Raw genomic sequence first — 19,998 nt, forward strand, 5'->3', positions numbered from 1 at the left:
GATATTTTTGAGATGAGCGTAGAAGCCCATTCTTGTCGAGATGAACAATATAACAGCTACCCTAACGCATCTTTGCGCTTCAACAACTGTACCGGAGATGATCCAGACAAACTTCTTTCAGCACTCCACCGAGCACAATCTTTTTATTATATACTTTTTATCCAATTCTATCATATTACTGATACAAGGGCGAGATGAGTCAGAAATTTTTTATTTCATTTATTGTGAAGTGGAAGCTTATTTTCTACTTGGATCTATCTATCATATATAGCTGACTTTGGAATATGTGTTTGTCAACATGTCCAATATGGCCTGTTATCTTTGACAGAGATTCGCTAACAATAATCTCTTAGTTACAAAAACGATTTTGTAGTACGTCCGTTTCATGCATGGTTAGTTTACAAGTTTTCGCTGCATGACTCGAAATTTTAGGCTACTCATACATGTTGCTAAGGGAATCAAGTTATCGATTAAGCAATGACCTTATCCGACTTACCCAAGAGAAATACTGAATTCTTAAATAATAAATAGTTCGAGTTCTGCTAGAAATTAAAAGTACTTTTGGAGGGCCAGAAAGTGCTTTTTGGCCTCCAAAAACTCTCCCAAACAGGGCCTAAGTCGAGCTCGAGGCAGCCAGGCTCCGCTCGCGCACAGCCGGGCTTACCAAGAACACCAGGGAGAGAGATTGTACCCGCGAATACACTCGCTTTACAACGCCATTCCCGTGGTGGGTCCCATGAGTCAGACCTGGGTCGCATTTTCGGGTTTGGTTCTTTCCACGTTCCGCGTCGGTGACGCCAGGCTCTGCCGCTCCCCGTGCCCAAGACGTCTAAACTCCAGATATACGAAGCACAGTAATTCCTATGCAAGTGCATCCTTTCCCGTCGATCTATCATCGTTATTTAAAAATGGCAACATCGACGGCAGATTCGTGTCCCGCATATAATTTGCGTACAAACCACTTTTTTTTTTTTTTAACCTCTCTTGGAGGCGAAAGGGGAAGTGGAGCGTCTCGTCTCTTCCGCACCCCCCCCTCTCTCTCTCTCTCTCAGACGAAAGGGGAAGTGGAGATGGTCTCGTCTCACATCGATCTCTAACCATAACCCTAGCCCCAATCTTGGAGGGGGAATCTGCCTCACCGCCGGCCGGTGAGCTCTCCGCCGCTCCTCCTCCGCTGCCGCCGACGCCGTTTCCACAGGTACTGCCATCTCTCTCTCTCGCCATTCCCGGGATTGGCGTCTTCAGGCCTCTCATGGCCGGTTACTTGACTCCTGCGGAGAGACCGCCAAGGCATTTCCGGAGAACATCCATTTCCGCCTCCGGCCGTCCACCGCCGGCGATCCTCCCCCTTACTGTACCCTCATCTTCTGCCACTCCATTTCCCGGCCCTTTTGGGCCGTCTCGTAGTCTCTTGCTGTTTATTCACCGAGATTGCCTTCATGGGTTTTTTTCATCCGAACATCTTGATCAACTGAGAAGTAGAAGAGATAATGTTTTGTAGCTTGGTGCTGGCTTGATTCTAGAAGAGCTTTTCGGGAGTCGTTAATCATGTGATGTTTTCGAAACTTTGTGTTGAAATGTTTTCGCATTATTTGCTATGGAGCTTATGTGGTTATGGGTTTTTATCGAAGAATATTATTCATCGACGCACTAGGTTTTAGATGTTGCAGCTGTTAATGGTTGCCAGATTTTTTGTGTTTATGGTATATAAAGAAGCTGATGTCGATTTACGAGTAATTACTGTAGCGTTTGATGGAAACAAGCAATAAATTTGCTTATTTGGTGCGTCAGTTAATGGCTTTCTGTGTTGGGAGCGTGCAATAATTACCCTTCTAGATAATGAAAGCGCGCATTTTGACTTACTAGTGTACTAATGTATGCTATCATGGTTTTGTTATTTTTTTTTTTGCTGAAAGTCATGGTTTTGTTATTAGCTGGTAAGAAGTAGCTGATAGACCGGCCCTATGCAAGTTGTTTGGAACCTTCTGTTGCAAGAAATAGGGACTGGATTGTAGTTTCCTTATATTATTGGAGTAGAATAGTCCAGCATGGAAGTCCATGTTCTTGTTGATTTTGTATAAAATCCATTGGTTTCATCCTTCTAGCTGGTGAGCTTATAAGAAGTGGCAATCATGAATTCTTATGTTCAATATTAACTGGTCCTAACATTCAAGTATACGTTATATAATGCTCATTCCTGGTTGCTTCCAAAGTGTACACTTTTGCGGATATCATTACTACAAATACCTTTGGGTACAGATTTGGTTACTATGGTCTTCCTAGGAGTTTGTGGAGTTACTGTATGGCCATTCTTCTTTAGGCTGGCGAATCATTTCAAGTGTCTGGTGTGTTAAAATAGGCCATGATCTGCAAGTTCAGGAAACAAAATCGGCTTGATATTTTTTTTTTGAATTATATTAATTCTTGTCCTGAATGCATTCTTTATGCGCATATGGTGGATCTTGTGGTTGTTTCATGTCTCTGACAGCTTATGATGACTCTGTTTCAGGATCGTTGTGTGTGTGACAACTGCTGGAGTCATAAATGGAAGTGGAACAAACCCCTGATGGACCAGAACCTATGAATGTTGATTCTCCTAACAATGGCATTGAAGACCTAAATATGAATGTTGGGAGTCTGGAAAAGTTTTGCAAAGAGGCTGCCCGGTCCTTTTTTGCTGAATGGGGGCTCATTAGTCACCAGATAAATTCGTATAATGAATTTATAGGGCATGGGATTCAGGATCTGTTTGACTCCCTTGGTGAAGTGAATGTAGAGCCTGGGTATGATCCCTCGAAGAAACGCGGTGCTGAATGGCGTCATGCAACCATTTCATTTGGGAAGGTTAGGCTAGAAAAGCCTTCATTTTGGTCTGGGAGGGATGATCTCCCAGAGGAAAATCTCAAATTATTGCCTAGACATGCACGCCTCCAGAATATGACGTACTCCTCTCAATTGAAAGTGGAAGTGAGAGTGCAGGTGCAGAAACTGCTTTACTATTCTTACTTCTTAAAATTTGTTTATTCCTGCTGTCATATTGATTTAGTGAGAATTCAGTTTATGGAGGAAGCAGTCCTCAAAGAATCTGATAATTAATTACAATTTCTTCAGTTAATATAAACTATGCTTGTAATTTTGTATGTATATCTATCTCGGAAGGAGCTCTATATAACTGTCAATAAAAGCGCAAATATAAATGCATCTTCTGGATTGTTTAGTCAAATTTATCTCTCTCCATATTTTGGATGAATAATTGTAGAAAATTGTTAATTTGCATTCCTTGATTAATGCTTTTATGACTCAGCATTTTTGACTATAATGTGACCCCAATCTGAAATGCTATCCCAATTTTAATTTTTGTCTTTGAAAGGGTAAAATTTGCTCTTAGACTCTAATGCTGAACACTAGTGATTTCTGTTGAAAAGTTTGCGTCTTATTGCATTTGGCTGGGATTAGCATTACCAAAACCATTTTACTATTTTTTGCTGATAATTGGGACTTCTTTTCAGGTTTTGCATGTTATTGCATTTGCCTGTCATTAGTATCACCAAGAACATCATCTTAATTACACAATCAAAGGAGGACATCATTTCATGTTTTGCATAGTCCTTGCAAAATTATCAGTTTAACACACTTCCTAGTGAGTGAGATTCATTTCGTGGAGCCATTCATTCTTGTCTTATCATGTTAGTTGATAACATTTGCTTGGGACATCAGTCCATGTTTTGCATTGTCCTTGCAAGCTTATCAGTTTATCACACTTCTTAATGAGCGAGATCCATATTGTGGAGTTATTCATTTTTGTCTTATCATTTTAAGTTGATAAAAATTTCCTTTGGACGACAATGTTCACATGTAACCTGTCTCAAGATTCTGTTTCATTGTATTAACTTTCTGCAGACACGCTTATTTGTCATTTTCTACGACTCAGAGCCATCTTAACCTTCAGTATTCATTACAGTGATAAACTGTCAAGAGTGCCTTTCAAATTTATCTCATGAAGAAAATAAAGTTGGGAAGCATGCAGCAACTCATTTATATATTGGAATGAAAAGCTTAATGCATTTTATAGTTATCCTATTAAATGGGCTTAGGCAGGCTCCTTATTGTGATACCTATGATATTATGTCCATCACATGTAATTTTACAAGCTTAAGCGTATGCATGCTTTTTTCAAGTTTTTGGAATATTTGCAAAAAAAGGGTGATTGCTGTTTCTTGTAGGTTGCTTTGGTTAGTGATTCTTTAAGATGCGATCATATGGAGACAATGGTGCTTGGTGATATCAATTTGATTTATTAGAATGATATTCCCAACTAGTAATTGCCCCTCCGACAATTCATTCTTTCTTCTCTCTTAAAGAAGAATGAAAATGAGTGCATACTGATGTTAAATTGCAATTAGTCTTACACGAGTCACTTTTCTAATGTTTCTTTTTCGGCGGCTTCATATCCAGATACAATGGTGTGCCAAACTGAAACTGCACAATCCTTTTCACTCGGGCACATAAAGTACTATGTGTCCCTTTACTGCTTTCGACTCTAGTTCATATGACTTGCATTTGGTTAATTTCTCTTTTTCTTGCAAAGGTGGAAGGAGATAGAAATTTTGTTTTAAGTGAATTTAATTGTTTAGCATGCTTTTAGGCACGCTAACCATTTCCACTTTCTTGTTATGCCTCTATCAGTTGATGCTTTTGGAAGGAATGTATAACACACAACAGCCAACATGTAGTTTAGGTATTCTATAAAGGCTTATTTGTGTTGCATTGTTTTATATATGATAGGATGTTACACTTTCTAACTGTTTCATCCATTCTCTTGGGAGCTAATAGCTTCAAAATTTAGACATTATGTTCTACATTAACTTGAATCACAAAGTGGAGGTGTTATACAACAGTCTCTTGTGACTGCACTAATATGAGCTATCACCTTTCTTTTATGTATCTAGAGGCATCATATGCCATTCCATTCTGCTGTATGTATAAGTGATTTTTTGATAAAGCATTTAGAGTTTTTTGTTTTATTGGTGATGATGTCTTGCAAGGTTTTAAATCTCGTGGGATGGGGCTGTCTCGGTTTTTTCATGGAATGGGATGCGCTGCCGTCTCGCCCCTTCCCAACATTTGGGATAGGGGATGTCCCAAGACGTGCCAATTGGGACATTGGGACGATGGTAGGGCGGTCCTATCTAAACACATGGGATGGTACCCTGTCCCGGTGTCCGACAAGACATCTTGCTGAGACTTGAATCCTTGATCTCTTCAGATAAAGAGGACAAATTTTAATATTACAATGCTCAAAGCAATGTAATTATATATCTATAATACTGGGTTTAAGGTCACCTATTGCATCAGCTCGTATATGTTCGATGTGATTGGAGTGAGGTTCTTAATTGGGGCTGTGATGTGACCAATAAGCTGGAAGAAATAAACATGAGGAAAATACAGATGAATGTTAGGAAAATCTGAAAGTTGCTTGCTTAAATTATGTTTCACTTCATCAGATGGATTATTTGTTTTCACAAAAGACTTCATATTTGTTTATGTAGACCCTGTTGGTGCTCAGAAGGATCTGTAGCCAAACTTCAGATATTTGTTATGCCACCTTTATTTTGGGTCTCTCATGCATCACATAATTGAAAGTTTTTAGGATAATGATATGCTTGACGCTTTGAAATCTCTATTTGCAGGGTGAACCATTATAGACTAGCTGAGTAAGTCATATGTTTATATATGACATAGCTATTCTTTTTAATAAATTAATTTTGTTTTGTTATACAGCACCATGTGGTAAGTTGTTCAGATTGTAGAATTTGTTGGACATGCAATCTGCATGATTTCTCATTTATATTCTTGCTTCGTACTCAAATAAGTGATGTAATTGCATCAGGTTTATACACAAGAGAAAAGTGACAAGGCAAAGACTGGCAAAGATGCATATATTCATAAGAACGTGGTGAGCGACAAAAAGAAGGAGATTGCAATAGGAAGAATTCCAGTTATGATTAGATCAAAGCTTTGCTGGCTCCACACACTTGACAAAAGTGATTGCCTTTTTGATTCTGGTGGCTACTTTTTGATCAAAGGAATGGAGAAGGTGAATATGTTGTTGAATCTCTCATTGTATTGATCTACCTGCACAAAGAATTACTTTGTCAGTTCAGTATGTTAATTTATTATGTCAAGTTTATCCAATACAATTTTTGACATTCTTTAATGCATTCTTGAGCATCCTCTTTCTCCCCCGCCATTGCACCCTCCCACCCCTACTCTGCCCCACCTCATGCTCCTCCTCCTCCTCCGGCCTTGGGCTTATGAGATGACATATGGGAACCAGATAAACACTTAAACTTATATAACTTGAATTGGTATAATGAGAGCATGATGGCTGTGGAACGAGGCAAGTTCATGCTTTGACTAAAGCAAAGGAGCACTATATTCTTGAAATATCAAGTTCACAATCAAAAGACAGAATAAAAATACTTAAAAATTTAAATTGTATTTATAATATAACACTAAAGTGTTGTGCATGTCACCCTTCCATATAAAACCAACAAAATCTTATTGGAACAAACTCTATTATTTGGATATTGGGCTACCAACTCTAGAAACCTGGCCACATACTAACATGCTTCGAACTTGTATCAGATCTTGTGTTCTGATTGTGACTCGATTGTTCAGCGTCTTATTGAACTGACCACAACTTTTTGGGCAAGGCTTGATGGTTATGGTTTATGCTGAGCATGATAAAATATTATCTCAAATTAACAAACTGAAAACTATGAGAGATAAAAACAGTTTGGAACTCTCACTGCCAGGACTAAAATGGATGCATGGGTTACATTTGCTTTACAGCAATAGTTGTCTATTATTACTGTGTTTATCCGAGAACTCTGGTGTAATTATTGTCAACCTGCTCCATAAATGCATGTATTATGTTTAGTGTGCAACTATTTTGCTGATGAAGTACAATGGACCTCATTGTTTTATCCCTTTGATGTAAACATGCCTGTAAGCTTTCTGTAAAGTGGCTTGAATTTATTGGATCAATTTTTCATTTTTTTTTTTCTACTTTGCAGACCTTTATTGCACAGGAACAGAGGCATTTAGCAAGAGTCTGGGTCACTGACAAACCAAGCTGGACGGTATCATATTTATCCGAAATGAAGAGGAAGAGAATCTACATAAAACTCGTTGAAGCTCCAAAAGCTGAAGGTTTCAGTGGTGGAAAGGTTGTCAACTTTTTTTTCTTGTATGCTACAATTCCAGTTTGGATTATGTTTTTTGCCCTTGGTGCATCATCTGATAAAGAAGTGTTTGAGATGATTGATCTTGGAGAATCTAGTGCTGATTTGATAAATATAATTTTGGCAACTGTTAAAAATGCCGACGAGCACTATAAGAAGTTCCGCGAGGATGCTGACGAGCATGATAAGAACTTCCGCAGGGTTGATAAGGCTCAGGATTATGTAAATAGTCAGGTCAAAGTTTCAAAATTCCCTCCCAGTGAATCATTTGATGAATATGTTGATAAGTTCCTATTTCCAAATATCAGTGGGCACAGGCAGAAGGCACTATTTTTAGGATACATGGTGAAATGCCTTCTACTGGCATGCTTTGGGAAAAGAAAATGTGACAATAAGGATGATTTCAGAAACAAGAGATTGGACTTGGCTGGTGAACTGCTTGCAAGAGAGTTGCGTGCTCATATTAGGCATGCTGAGAGGCGGATGGTGAAGGCAATGCAGAGGGATTTATATGGGGACCGTGACCTGCAGTTGATTGAACGGTATTTAGATGCTTCGATTATCACCAATGGACTGAACAGAGCTTTTTCAACTGGTGCATGGTGTCATCCATACAAAAGGACTGAAAGGTGCTCAGGCATCGTCGCAACTCTTAGAAGGACAAATCCCCTCCAAATGATGTCTGACTTGAGAAAGACACGCCAACAGGTTGCATATGCAGGGAAGGCTGGAGATGCTAGATATCCGTATGTCTTTGCTTTCCTTTCCTCTTTTATTTTCTCTTGTTTTCTGTGCATACTTCTGGTTTAGTAAATGTTAGAACATCAAATATTGGCATTTTGTTTTTTTAATATTTTGTGTGGATAAGCTTTATGCAACTACATATTTTACAGTTCAAGAAATACTGGCTGAAATTTCTTTTCAGCCAAGAGAAATATTTAGTCATATGCATTTTATTTCTTTTGTGATGATTTTGCTAGCCTTAAAGAAGCAAACTCGGGAATGCAAACAGGAAGACCACAACTGATGACTCATGCCTCTCTCCCACCCTCACACCCTCACCACACCCCCCCCCCCCCCCCCCCAACCCAAATGCAGCCAAAGCAACCATAAGCTTTCTTCATTTATATTTTTATTGTAATTGTAAATATTAATTTCTTTTTATACCTGTCAGACGATTTATAAGTTTTGGGATATATAAAAAATTGAGTTCTTTCACTTGGATGTATCTGTGAAGTGAAAGAAGTGTTGAAAGAGTCTTGATTGTGAAGAGTTAAGTTGGAGCATAGGTTTCCTGACATGTAAATAATGAAGATCAACACGACGCAGTCTCTTCAATATCAGAAGCCTAACTAAGGGTTTTAAGTCTTTAGACGTGATCATATACATCTTAATAATCACTTATCAGGCGGTGGTAATTTTCAATGCCAAAGACAATCTTGATAAATATGACTTTATTGGTAGACGTTGAGGGAGAACTTGGTTATAGATCCGAATTGGTTATGCAGGAACAAGAAATTTAATGATGTAGGTGGTCCAACATCTTGTTGCTCTGCTTATAATTTGTAGTGGTAGTGCATTATGGTACATTTCAAATATACTACGGCAATAAAGTTGATTTTTTCTTTTTTATAAATAGCAGCATATGTGGTTTTGTTAATACCATATGAGTAATTACTGCATCCGGTTATGTTTAACAATTCTCACTTGTAACCTTGACTTGATTGTACAATTTGCATGCAGAAACCCTTCTTATTGGGGCAAGTTGTGTTTTCTGTCCACCCCAGATGGAGAAAATTGTGGACTTGTGAAAAATTTAGCTGTCACTGCACTTGTAAGCTTGAAGGTGACAGAACCAATATTGGATAAGTTGATCTCTTGTGGTATGGAGAAATTGGATGAAATTTCTTTATCGTCAATAAGCAATATGGATAAAGTTTTTATGAATGGAGACTGGGTTGGAGTTTGTGCTGACTCAACTTCATTTGTTGCAAAATTAAGATGCATGCGCCGTGCTAGGCTAATCCACCCACAGGTCTGTCTTTTTTTCCCCCTTTATTATGCAGTTTTAATTATTTGCCACATTAAAAAGCACAAATTGAACCTTCGGATCTGTCAATTTTCTTTGCCAAAAAGCAATTATATTTTATGATGTGACTTTGCTTATAAACCCATTTCCAGTGGTATATACATATATACAGGTAGAAAAGGGAAAGTTAAGTTAAGGCAATCCCACCAAATCTGATATATTTCCCTAATCGTTGCATGTATTTCACTAGTCCCAACTCGCTACCCTCCTTTCCCAAATTGCAACCCTCTCCTAATCCCACAAATACTGCTTCTCTTTCTTCTAGTTTCCCCCTAAATCTTATATTCGTTCTCAAATTCATTCCAGATATCAGTTAGTTCCATTGTTTCAAAGTTCTTAATTACCCTGTGCATAATTTCTTAATGCATGTAATTCTTACCAATTCGATCCTCTCCTTACAGTGTCTGTACTATCAAGAGGACTCAAGACTGCCTGTGCCATATCTTGGGAAGGAATTTTTAATTTCTTTAGAATTGATTTTCCTTATGTCTAGTTATACCTCCTATTTCTTTGATTTTTTTTAAAGAACCATTTGTAATATTATGATGAATCTCATAAAAAATCACCATTTTGCTTTCACGTGCTTATAGTTTAAATATATGCATTTAATGGAAGGTTAAGTAGGTCAAATTTGTTACAGTAAGGTGATACACAATAATAAATATGTCTAAGAATTTTGATTTTTGTTTTTCCATTGCACAATTGTTAATTCCCGGTGTAGGTTGCTAGAGTCTGCTACTATAAGGTTTAAACTCTGATTTGGAATGCATATAACAAGCTTGCTGTTCATGCTTAAAAATTGCACAACTGCATAATGGATAAAAGAATTGCAGATTGGCCTGAAATACCCACCTGCTTGAAGAAGTCAGGCTGTTATTCATATTGTTTTGTCGCTATTGAAATCTGCATTTAATTTGGTGGTGCTGTAGCCTGTTAATGTGAAAACCACTTCGGTTAAAAGCATGAAGCGAAATGTTTAAAGGAGCACAACTCAATTTTCTTATGAAGTTACTAAAGGAGCACTTCTTGCACTCAAGTTGGTTGATTAATAAATGAGCCTTTTTTCTGTTAAGGATGGTCATGGAGTGTTTTGCGGACATGTTGCCCAAAAGAATGCCCTTGTTTTGTATCTTTGTTTTTTTTTTTTATTTTTTAGGTTAGCTTTACTGCTTGCCTACAAAAAACTCCCTGAATTTATCTTGCTGATTGCTAAAATCTGCCAAAATGTCTCACTAACTTGTTATTAGTATATGGTATGTTTTCTTTTGCATTACATATGCAACACATTCCTGAAACAAAGAATCAGTAATCATCTCATGCTGAAATTTGAGCACAGATTTATAGTGCGCTCTTCCTAAATTTTCGTATTTCTTTTGTAAAGGTCTACGTGGTGTTGCTTATATGAACCATGATGCTCATCTCTTTTCACACATATGATATTTTGGCCCAATTTATACATGTTAGAATATATATTGATAATAAGAGCTCCTCATGACATTTTTAAAATAGTTGTCTAATTTGTTTTCGGGTGTAACACTTGTAATTTGCTACTGTTGTGAATTTACTCAATTGAATTTGCTGAACTGATTTCTGTTGTGATATTCTTTTACTTCATAGGTGGAGATCAAGAGGGACAAGCACCAAAGAGAAGTCCGAATATTTTCTGATGCAGGAAGAATTCTGAGACCGCTTTTAATAGTAGAGAATTTAAAGAAAACAAGCAAGCTTAAAGGAGGTGTTTGCTCTTTCCAATATCTTATGGATGAGGGAATCATAGAACTCATAGGTGTTGAAGAAGAAGAGGATTGCCACACAGCATGGGGAATCAGGCACCTTTTTATGGGGGATGAAGGTGGGCCTGCTCCAAAATACAGCCACTGTGAACTTGATGTTTCATTCTTATTGGGCTTAAGTTGTGGCATCATCCCTTTTGCCAACCACAATTTTGCTAGGAGGGTTTTGTACCAGGCCGAGAAGCATTCTCAACAGGCTATTGGTTTCTCCACGACCAATCCAAATATCAGAGTGGACACTCTCTCCCACCAGCTGTACTATCCACAGAAACCACTTTTCAGAACAGTGATAGCTGACTGCCTTGGTAGGGCTGACTATTCATTGAGACGAAAAGACAGCATGCCCAGACCAGAGTACTTCAATGGTCAAAATGCTATTGTAGCAGTCAATGTTCACCAAGGATACAACCAGGAGGATTCCTTAGTCATGAATAGGGCTTCCTTAGAGCGTGGTATGTTCCGTACAGAACATTTCAGGAGTTACAAAGCTGAGGTCGAGAATAAGGAACTTACCAAACGTTTTAAACTGAGGGATAAGGTTGACTTTGGCAAAATGCAAAGCAAAAAAGGAAGAGTGGATAGTCTAGATGATGATGGTTTCCCATATATTGGTGCGAGTCTTCAAAGTGGTGATATTGTTATTGGGAAGGTTGCAGAATCTGGAGAGGATCATGGCATCAAGCTGAAACACACAGAAAAAGGGATGGTCCAAAAAGTAGTGCTTTCAGCAAATGATGAAGGCAAAAACTTTGCAGTTGTTACTCTGAGACAGGTCAGCTCTAGATCTAAAGTCTCATACATCAGTCAATCTCCAGTTTTTGTAATATGTTTATGCTTTACAAGTTTAAATATCGTTTTTCATAACTGGAAGACCATTATTATTATCAGGTTTTTTGCGTACATACCCTCCTAAATATTAGAATTTGTGCGAATATCCTCGCGAAATTAATATTTGCATGTATACCCTCATCTAACACTTGTTTTGCGTGTATATCCTTTTTTTTGGCATATGTATCCATATCATCTAATGCTGTTAAGAAATTAGCTACTTAAAATTGAAATGATTGAAATACCCTTAATGAGTAAACATGAAAAAAATTATTTATAAGGATATGCATGAAAATAATAATTTTGCAAGGGTATTCATGCAGTTTTATATATTTAGGAGGGTATACGTGAAAAAAATTCTTGTTATTTTGTGTGAATACCCTCCTAAATATTGGAATTTGCATGAATATCCTTCCAAAATTGATATTTGCGTGCAAACCTTTACAAAACACTATTTTTATGAATACCTTTGACAATAGTTCAACTAATGTCACTAGCCAAAATCATATTTATTTAAATTTAAAATTAATTAAAATTATGAAATTACCTTTTTACCTCTAAAGCTAGTAATAGATTAACAGCTCTCGCTGGAAACTTATCCGACCCGTTGAATTTTCTCTCTTCCCATGCGATCGCTCTCTCACTCAAGATCGCCCTAATCCCTCTATCTTTTCTAAGAAATTTTTCGATCTCTCTCGATCCCTCTTTTTCACTCTTCTGTTTGGAGTCAAAACCATCCCTTCTCCATCATCGGCAGTCCGTCTCCTTGCCTTCCCTTCGTTGGATTCTGGCCACTGGAATCCGAGTCCCTCTTATCGTCGATGGAGTTCTTCCTTCATTGTATCCTTTTTTACATGAAGATGGTCACGTCCTGTTTTTAGCTCTGTAGATTATTTAAATAAAAGCATTGCGAGAGATTTGCAATGTTTATCTTTTAGTGTGTGAGTTTGCAATATTTATCTTTTAGAGCCGGAAAACTTTTCGTGTGCAGGAAGATGGCTAATTTAAAATCGCTGTGATAAGATGGGTTGCATACACTAGGTCTTTTCTTTTTTTTCAGAAAATTGAAGCTCCAAAGAAAAATGGCTTAACGTGCCCAACGTAAGGGGTGGCCTTCTATCACATGGGCACGGAGGTTGTTAGTGAGTCTAAAAGGTTACGAAGTCCTTTAATGGCTTTGTTCGGGAATGATTGACATTGTTCTTCCATCCATGAGCATAGCAATAGCATGGAAGCTTGATCATTGCAATTTATTGTGTAACTTTAAGAGATTCTATTCTCTTTCTATATTCTAATCTATGCCCTCATATAGGAATCTATAACAATAAATATTACTAGCTGGTTTTTGATTAAATAAAATACAATGGTTGTTATAAATGAAGAAGAATAAGATAGAACAATTTTATGCTTGGTAAAAGAACTTTCATAACTTTATTTGTTATCTAATGTTGAATATTATTTTCTTGAGCAATATTTTTACATAAAATATTGAGTAGCAGGCACTAGACTAATTTGGTGTTAAACAAGTTGATATAGATAAAAAAAAATTAGATTTTTTTTTTGCATGTATGCACTCCTAAATATATAAATTTGCATGAATACTCTAGCTAAGTTGCTATTTGTATGTATACCAATTAAGGCTATTTCCGTCATTTCAATTTTAAAACCGTTAATTTCTTAACAACGTTAGATGGTATGGGTATAATTGCAAAAAAGAAAAAAGAAGGGCATACACGCAAAACAAATATTTTATGAGGCTATACATGCAAATATCAATTTTGGAAGGGTATTCATGTAAATTCCAATATTTAGGAGGGTATGTGTGCAAAAATTCTATTATTATTTTACAGTTAGAAACATTCTTACTATCCTTTACTTTTTCACTCTTGTTTAGCACCCTTTTGTTCGTTATTCCTGTTTGCAACTTTATCTTTCTTGTGGGGACTGAACTTGCATTTTAGCTTCCTCGGTGTGGATGTGTCCAGGGTATGAGTAATCTATCTTTTATTCAACACTTGGTTCTCCATAAAAGTCGCTTTAAGCATTTTTTTAGATGCTTATTTTAGATGTTTCAAAAATAAACATTGATGCTGAACTTTTTGTAAATTCTTGATATGTGACTGTAATGGTCACACTCTTATATTCATCAGTCATCATCGTAGAACGGCTATACTGGGCATTCTATCTACAGAAAGCAATGCGACTTTTTCTCAAAAATAATATTGTTCCTTCTCTATATTTTTACAAGCTGTTTGTGCTACCGATATGTAGTTCTTCAAATTTGTTAAGGTGTTCATTCTATTGAATTAGGAAGGTGCAACACCTATTTAACTGAAGCAAGTTCTTTTGATCATTTTTGCTCTTTACTCTCTATTTTTCAACCTTATGTATGACTAATTGATCAAATTACTTCAGGTTCGTTCTCCCTGTCTTGGAGATAAATTTTCCAGTATGCATGGGCAGAAGGGTGTGGTTGGTTTCCTGGAGTCTCAGGAAAATTTTCCATTCACCTGTCAAGGAATAGTTCCTGATATTGTGATAAATCCACATGCTTTTCCTACTAGGCAAACTCCTGGTCAGCTGCTTGAGGCTGCTTTGGGTAAGGGAATTGCCTGTGGAGGTTCGGTGAGATATGCTACACCATTTACCACTGCATCAGTTGATGTCATAACAGAGCAGCTGCACAGGTGAGATACATTTCATGCCTGAGACTCAAGCAAGCCAGGGTACCTAACCTTGAGAACTATCGTTGTTCTTGACTGTCCTTGCTGCTGTCATTGAGCAGCAGCTGCATGTGTTAAATTCATCTCATGCCAAGTATAATGCCCTTTGCTTAGCTTGCCCTGGTGTAAAATTAATAGCAACATGTTCTGCAGATTTGCCAATTTATACACACAATATAACACAGCATATGATTGAATTCAGCTTTTCTTTCTTTAAATATGAAAAAACATGTATTGAATGCTAATCTAACTTGGCCTCAACTCTTCAGGGCTGGTTTCTCCCGATGGGGTAGTGAGAAGGTTCTAAATGGCCGGACTGGTGAAGTCATGCGCTCTATGATCTTCATGGGCCCCACATTTTATCAGAGATTAATCCATATGGCTGAAGACAAGGTCAAGTTCAGGAACACTGGGCCAGTTCACCCGCTCACAAGGCAGCCGGTAGCTGACAGAAAGAGGTTTGGTGGGGTGAAGTTTGGAGAGATGGAGAGGGACTGCCTGCTTGCCCATGGGGCAGCTTCCAACCTACATGAGCGGTTATTCACGCTCAGCGACTTCTCTCAGATGCACATCTGTCAGACATGCAAGCGGGCTGCGAATGTTATCCTGCGGCCTGTGGTCGGGGGTAACAAGATTCGTGGACCATACTGTAATTACTGCCAGTCCTCTGAAAACATAGTCAAGATCAATGTGCCTTATGGTGCAAAGCTGCTCTATCAGGAGCTCTTTAGCATGGGTATTTGCTTGAAGTTCGATACAGAAGTTTGTTAATCTCAAGATCCTTATTGGTGCATCTGTGGTGGCAATGAAGCTGGATTGGATTAGACAAATGGCCAGGTTACTTTCTGTGTGTGCATGCTTTTGAATTTTGATACATCCTTCTGATGCAGATGTGTATATACAAGTTGGTCCCTGTTCAAAACTACCGACCTAAATTTGCAGGCCTATCTGATGGTTGCTAGATCATCATTTGCTGTTGCTAAGATGTATATTAATACTGATCTCCAGGGACGGTCATCATCCATCTTCTGAGGTGGTGTTAGATCACTTTTGCTGCAGATGTGTATCCCAGAACACGGTAAGATTCGGTTGTCTGGCGCGATAGTGTGGTCGGATATCCATCTTGCCCGTTTTCTGGAAATGACAGCATTTGATTTTATTTGATGCTCTACTGCTGTTTGTTATAGCATAAGCATCTCGACCATGTTGCATCAAGGGAACCGTACATGTTTGACATGGCACTGAAGGGTAGCACTCTGCCATTTGATGCTGCTGCAGCTACTTATTGACGTGGTTTGAAGCAAATTTATGAAAATGCTGGATTTTGTGGGCTGTTGGTAACTCTCTAGAAATGTAGGAAAATATTCCAAGGAATATTGAGGATCACATATCTTTGTAAGAAATATCTCTGTTCCCTTCCACAAATAAATAAATATTAAGAAGCAGCGGCAGACCCCAGCCTTGGGTTCTCTTTCTTCTTGTTGAGCTGCACCAGACCGATCGGATCATCTATTGGCAAGCCATTTGGCAGCTTGATTAGCTTCGGGCGCTCGTACGATAGCCTCGAGTTGCTTGAGATTTGACTGAGAGAAGCTCTTACTCAAACCAGTTTCCAGTTCAATGCCGCTAAGCTACTTCCACTGCTGTCATGGTGCGGCCGGGCTACTGCTTCTTGTTGTGGTGCATGTAGGATGTCTGATTAAGATCCAGCAGCCTGCATCACTTTCGTCGTGCAACTCTCCACTGGTCTGATTCTAGGTTCGATTCTTGAAGTCCATCGAAAGGACCATGCTGAATGTCCAATGTCTCATCATAGAACCTCATCACCAATAATCCCTGCACGAGCAATCCCCACCTTCAAACCGGTGGAACCTTGCCAGATCCCTGACAATGATCACCCGATCATAGGCCCTCGATATCAGCTTTGCCACTGTATGACAGTCCCCACATATTCTAAGGTTCTTCATCACCTGTATTGGTGCACCAACTGGAGTGCTGATCAAACCAAATGCCAGAGCAAGCTTCTCACTATGCTGACACAACGCGTTCTCCTTGTCCTCGTCTCCGATATCATGCAACACGTTGCTAGTATCCGGCACGTATCCCAAAGCCTTAATCCTCGCCCCGATCTCATCCAACGCTCGGTATATCTCCCTCCACCTCTCGTGCTCCTTATCACCGTTGTAAAACGTATGAACCACGCCTTCAATCTCCGTCGTGCTGATCCCCGGTATCTTCTTAACGTCGTGGCTCTTCATGGCCTCACGGACTCTCCCAACATCGGACCACCGTCTATTGGCCGCATAGACATTGGATAGCAGTACGTAGTTCCCACAACCGTTGGATCCCATCTCGAAGAGCTTCTGCGACACGCGTTCGGCCAGATCGACCTCCCCGTGGGTCCGGCACGCCCCGAGCAACGTCTGCCACAGAACTACGTCTGGCTCGAACGGCATGGATTCGACCACGCCGTAAGCCTCCGTCAGCCGCCCGGCCCGGCCCAGCAGATCGACCACCGAACCGTAGTGCTTCATGGTGGGCCGGACCCGCATGGACCGGAACACGCGGAGGCCTTCGTCTACTAGTCCGGCGTGGGTGCACCCGCATAGGACGGCGAGGTACGTGACCGCATCCGGCTCGAGGTCGGTGGAGCGGAGCATTTCGTCGAACAGGTGGAGCGCCTCGGCCCCGCGGCCGTGCAGCGCAAGGCCCATGATGATGGCGTTGTAGGAGACGAGGGACTTCTCCGGGGTGGCGCGGAAGATGGCAGCGGCGCGGTCGACGGCGCCGCACTTGGCGTACATGTCGAGGAGGGCGTTGCGGACGCGGACGTCGGCGTCGAGGCCGCGGGCGCGGGCGTAGTCGTGGACGGCGGCACCGTCGCGGAGGGAGCCTAGCTGGGCGCAGGCGGAGAGGGCGGCGACGATGGTGCCGTCGTTGGGGGCGGGGTCGGAGGGATCGGGGGAGGAAGAGAGGCGGCGGAAGAGGGCGAGGGCGTCGGGGGGGCGGTCGGAGAGGGCGAGGCCTGAGATGAGGGCGTTCCAGGTGGCGACGTCGCGGAGAGTCATCTCGGAGAAGACCTGGTGGGCGGAGGGGAGGTCGGTGGCCTTGGCGTAGGCGTCGAGGAGGGTGGTGGCGAGGCGGACGTCGGCGGCGAGGCCGAGACGGAGGAGGAGGGAGTGGAGCTGGCGGGTGGGAGGGAGAGCGGAGAGGCGGGCAGCGGCGCGGATGGCGAAGGAGAGGGTAAGGGCGTCGGGGCGAGGTGGGGCGAGGGGGAGCATCTCGTGGGCGAAGAGGAGGAGGGCGGCGGCGGGTTCAGGGCCGGCGGCGAGGCCGCGGATGGCGGCGTTCCAGTCGTTGGTTGCGGCGGCGGAGCGGGGGGTGGAGCGGAACATGGCGAGGGCGTAGTGGAGGTCGCCGAAGGATGCGACGGCGCAGAGCTCGATGAGACGGGAGCGGAAGGAGGCGGAAATTGGGAAGAGGCCGGTGACGAGGAGGTGGGCGTGGAGCTGTTTGATGTGGGAGAGCTTGGAGCATCGCTGGAGGAGGGACTCCAGGTGGGCCATGGGACGCTGGGTGGAATCGAGTCGCAGCGGCGGTGAGAGGAACAGCAAGGGATTTATATATGGCTTTGATTTGTGTCGGGCTCAAGCAAGATAGAATCCAAACAAAATAAAGCTAACCAAGTCTGGACTTGATTTTGGATTTCTTTTATTGGATTTAATTTGGTCTAGGATTTATATTCAAATATCCAATAACTCTCTAAGAAATATAAGATTATGATTTCCTGCAAATTGTTATTCTTCTTTGCATAACAAAAGAATGGTCCTTGATCATTTGTTTGCTGGCTTCTTCTGCATGGACTCTTCTGTTTAGGAACAGATATTAGTTGTTATAATGGCCCTAATGAGATGTTACATGGAGATTTAGTGAAATAATAACATGTTTTCTTTCTCAGATTTTTAAAATGTATTTTTTTCTCTTCTGCCTTTAGCTGACATGCAAATATGAAATTTCAAATCTTAACATACTGTTGTGAGCATTCCTTTCTTTTATGTTTTCAAACAATAATAATGCTGCAAATGGATCAAATGCTCGGCCTGGCTTGCTTTTTTGGATCCGGTTGGGCACAAATGAGATATAATCCATTTGAAAAAATTGGTCGAGATAAGTTATATAATCTGTGGATTAGTTGGGTCTAAGATGAGTCATGTATTTATTGACTGACCCAACCCCTTCAGTCCAATTCAGCCCAACCCAAAATATCTTTTTTTCTGAAATTCGTAACCCCTCCATCACTCACTCGAGATTTGCAGTTTGGGAATTGATTTTGTTCGTTTATAGACAAAATTAAGATTGAATTGCATTTTTATACAACATGATGGCAATAACATTTTGCATTTACACCCTTTATTCCTTTTAATATGTTCCTCCATACTATTGCTGATATCCCTTCCATACTTGAACAAAAAAAAAAAAAGGTATGTCCCTCTTATCTTGCATTTGACTTGAATCTAGGCTCCACTTGATCCAACCTAAACTCGAACATACGGCATTAAATTTGGATGATCCTTGACCCATCATTGCCCAACTAGATCAGGTTTGGATTGTCTTAGATCTAGTTGGGACTTGGCCTTTGCAAGGCTACTCAAGTAATGTTACTATGTTCTGAGGGTAATGTTTCTATTCCAATTTGGGTTGGCAAATTTTTTCTGGACATATGATTCTTTGGAGTTGAATAATTTTGTTCCTTTTGATGTTTCTAGTTCAATGCACCATCCAAGAGTCAACCTATTAAAAATATTCTATCTGCTAAAATCTTATAAATCTCCTTTATGTGATCTTATTGTTTTATCTCAATATTTAATTAATGGCTTTCTGCACACACTAAATAAATAAATTAAGTTTTGATGTTATTTGGTTTGAAGCACGCTATGAAAAGCACCTTTTTTAGAGTAGAATTCATCCTGCTCAGGTGCAAATAGTTGATGGTGGTCTACTCTTAAGATACAACGAACTACTTCATGTTCTTTTTGAAGTATACTCTAACAAAGGAGAATTAGGGTCGAACTCGAACTAGCCAAATCTAGATATATTGAAAATCAGCAAATTTGATTGAAGCAATCTCTCTCAATCCTGTTATATGTAGATACAATCTTCTTCTCAAATGCTTATCGGGTGTACTTGAGTTTACTCACTTAGTGCTTTATTTCTCTTTTCTAATTTGGAGATATTCAGATGGAAAGGAAATGTTCTGATGGATGTGAAGTACGATCCCTTTTCTATGTTGTTGCCCAGCTATGCAATCTAAGAGAGGA

At 40.1% G+C, this 19,998-nt stretch overlaps 2 protein-coding genes across 2 annotated transcripts; one reads left to right on the top strand and one right to left on the bottom strand.

Moving 5' to 3' along the window:
• The first annotated feature begins 1,019 nt into the window (after positions 1–1,019).
• Positions 1,020–15,617, top strand: LOC120111019 (DNA-directed RNA polymerases IV and V subunit 2-like). Its single transcript, XM_039127296.1, has 8 exons — positions 1,020–1,198; positions 2,510–2,979; positions 5,891–6,097; positions 7,080–7,993; positions 8,991–9,282; positions 10,954–11,901; positions 14,373–14,644; positions 14,950–15,617. The coding sequence occupies exons 2-8, from the start codon at positions 2,545–2,547 to the stop codon at positions 15,449–15,451; spliced, it is 3,570 nt and encodes a 1,189-aa protein (XP_038983224.1). The 5' UTR covers positions 1,020–1,198; positions 2,510–2,544; the 3' UTR covers positions 15,452–15,617.
• Positions 15,618–16,034: 417 nt separating this feature from the next.
• On the bottom strand, positions 16,035–18,462 carry LOC120111021 (pentatricopeptide repeat-containing protein OGR1, mitochondrial-like). The gene has a single exon (XM_039127298.1). The coding sequence runs from the start codon at positions 18,244–18,246 to the stop codon at positions 16,504–16,506; it is 1,743 nt and encodes a 580-aa protein (XP_038983226.1). The 5' UTR covers positions 18,247–18,462; the 3' UTR covers positions 16,035–16,503.
• Positions 18,463–19,998: the final 1,536 nt, after the last annotated feature.

Source organism: Phoenix dactylifera, chromosome 6, assembly GCF_009389715.1.
Source record: "Phoenix dactylifera cultivar Barhee BC4 chromosome 6, palm_55x_up_171113_PBpolish2nd_filt_p, whole genome shotgun sequence".
NCBI classification, from domain to species: domain Eukaryota; kingdom Viridiplantae; phylum Streptophyta; class Magnoliopsida; order Arecales; family Arecaceae; genus Phoenix; species Phoenix dactylifera.

Bases quoted from the DNA above. Each gene is read 5' to 3' on its own strand.
- LOC120111019 (XM_039127296.1), top strand. From the start codon at position 2,545: ATGGAAGTGGAACAAACCCCTGATGGACCAGAACCTATGAATGTTGAT. The intron at 11,902-14,372 runs GTCAGCTCTAGA...AAATTACTTCAG, and splicing joins CAGTTGTTACTCTGAGACAG to GTTCGTTCTCCCTGTCTTGG. The intron at 14,645-14,949 runs GTGAGATACATT...TCAACTCTTCAG, and splicing joins ATAACAGAGCAGCTGCACAG to GGCTGGTTTCTCCCGATGGG.
- LOC120111021 (XM_039127298.1), bottom strand. From the start codon at position 18,246: ATGGCCCACCTGGAGTCCCTCCTCCAGCGATGCTCCAAGCTCTCCCAC.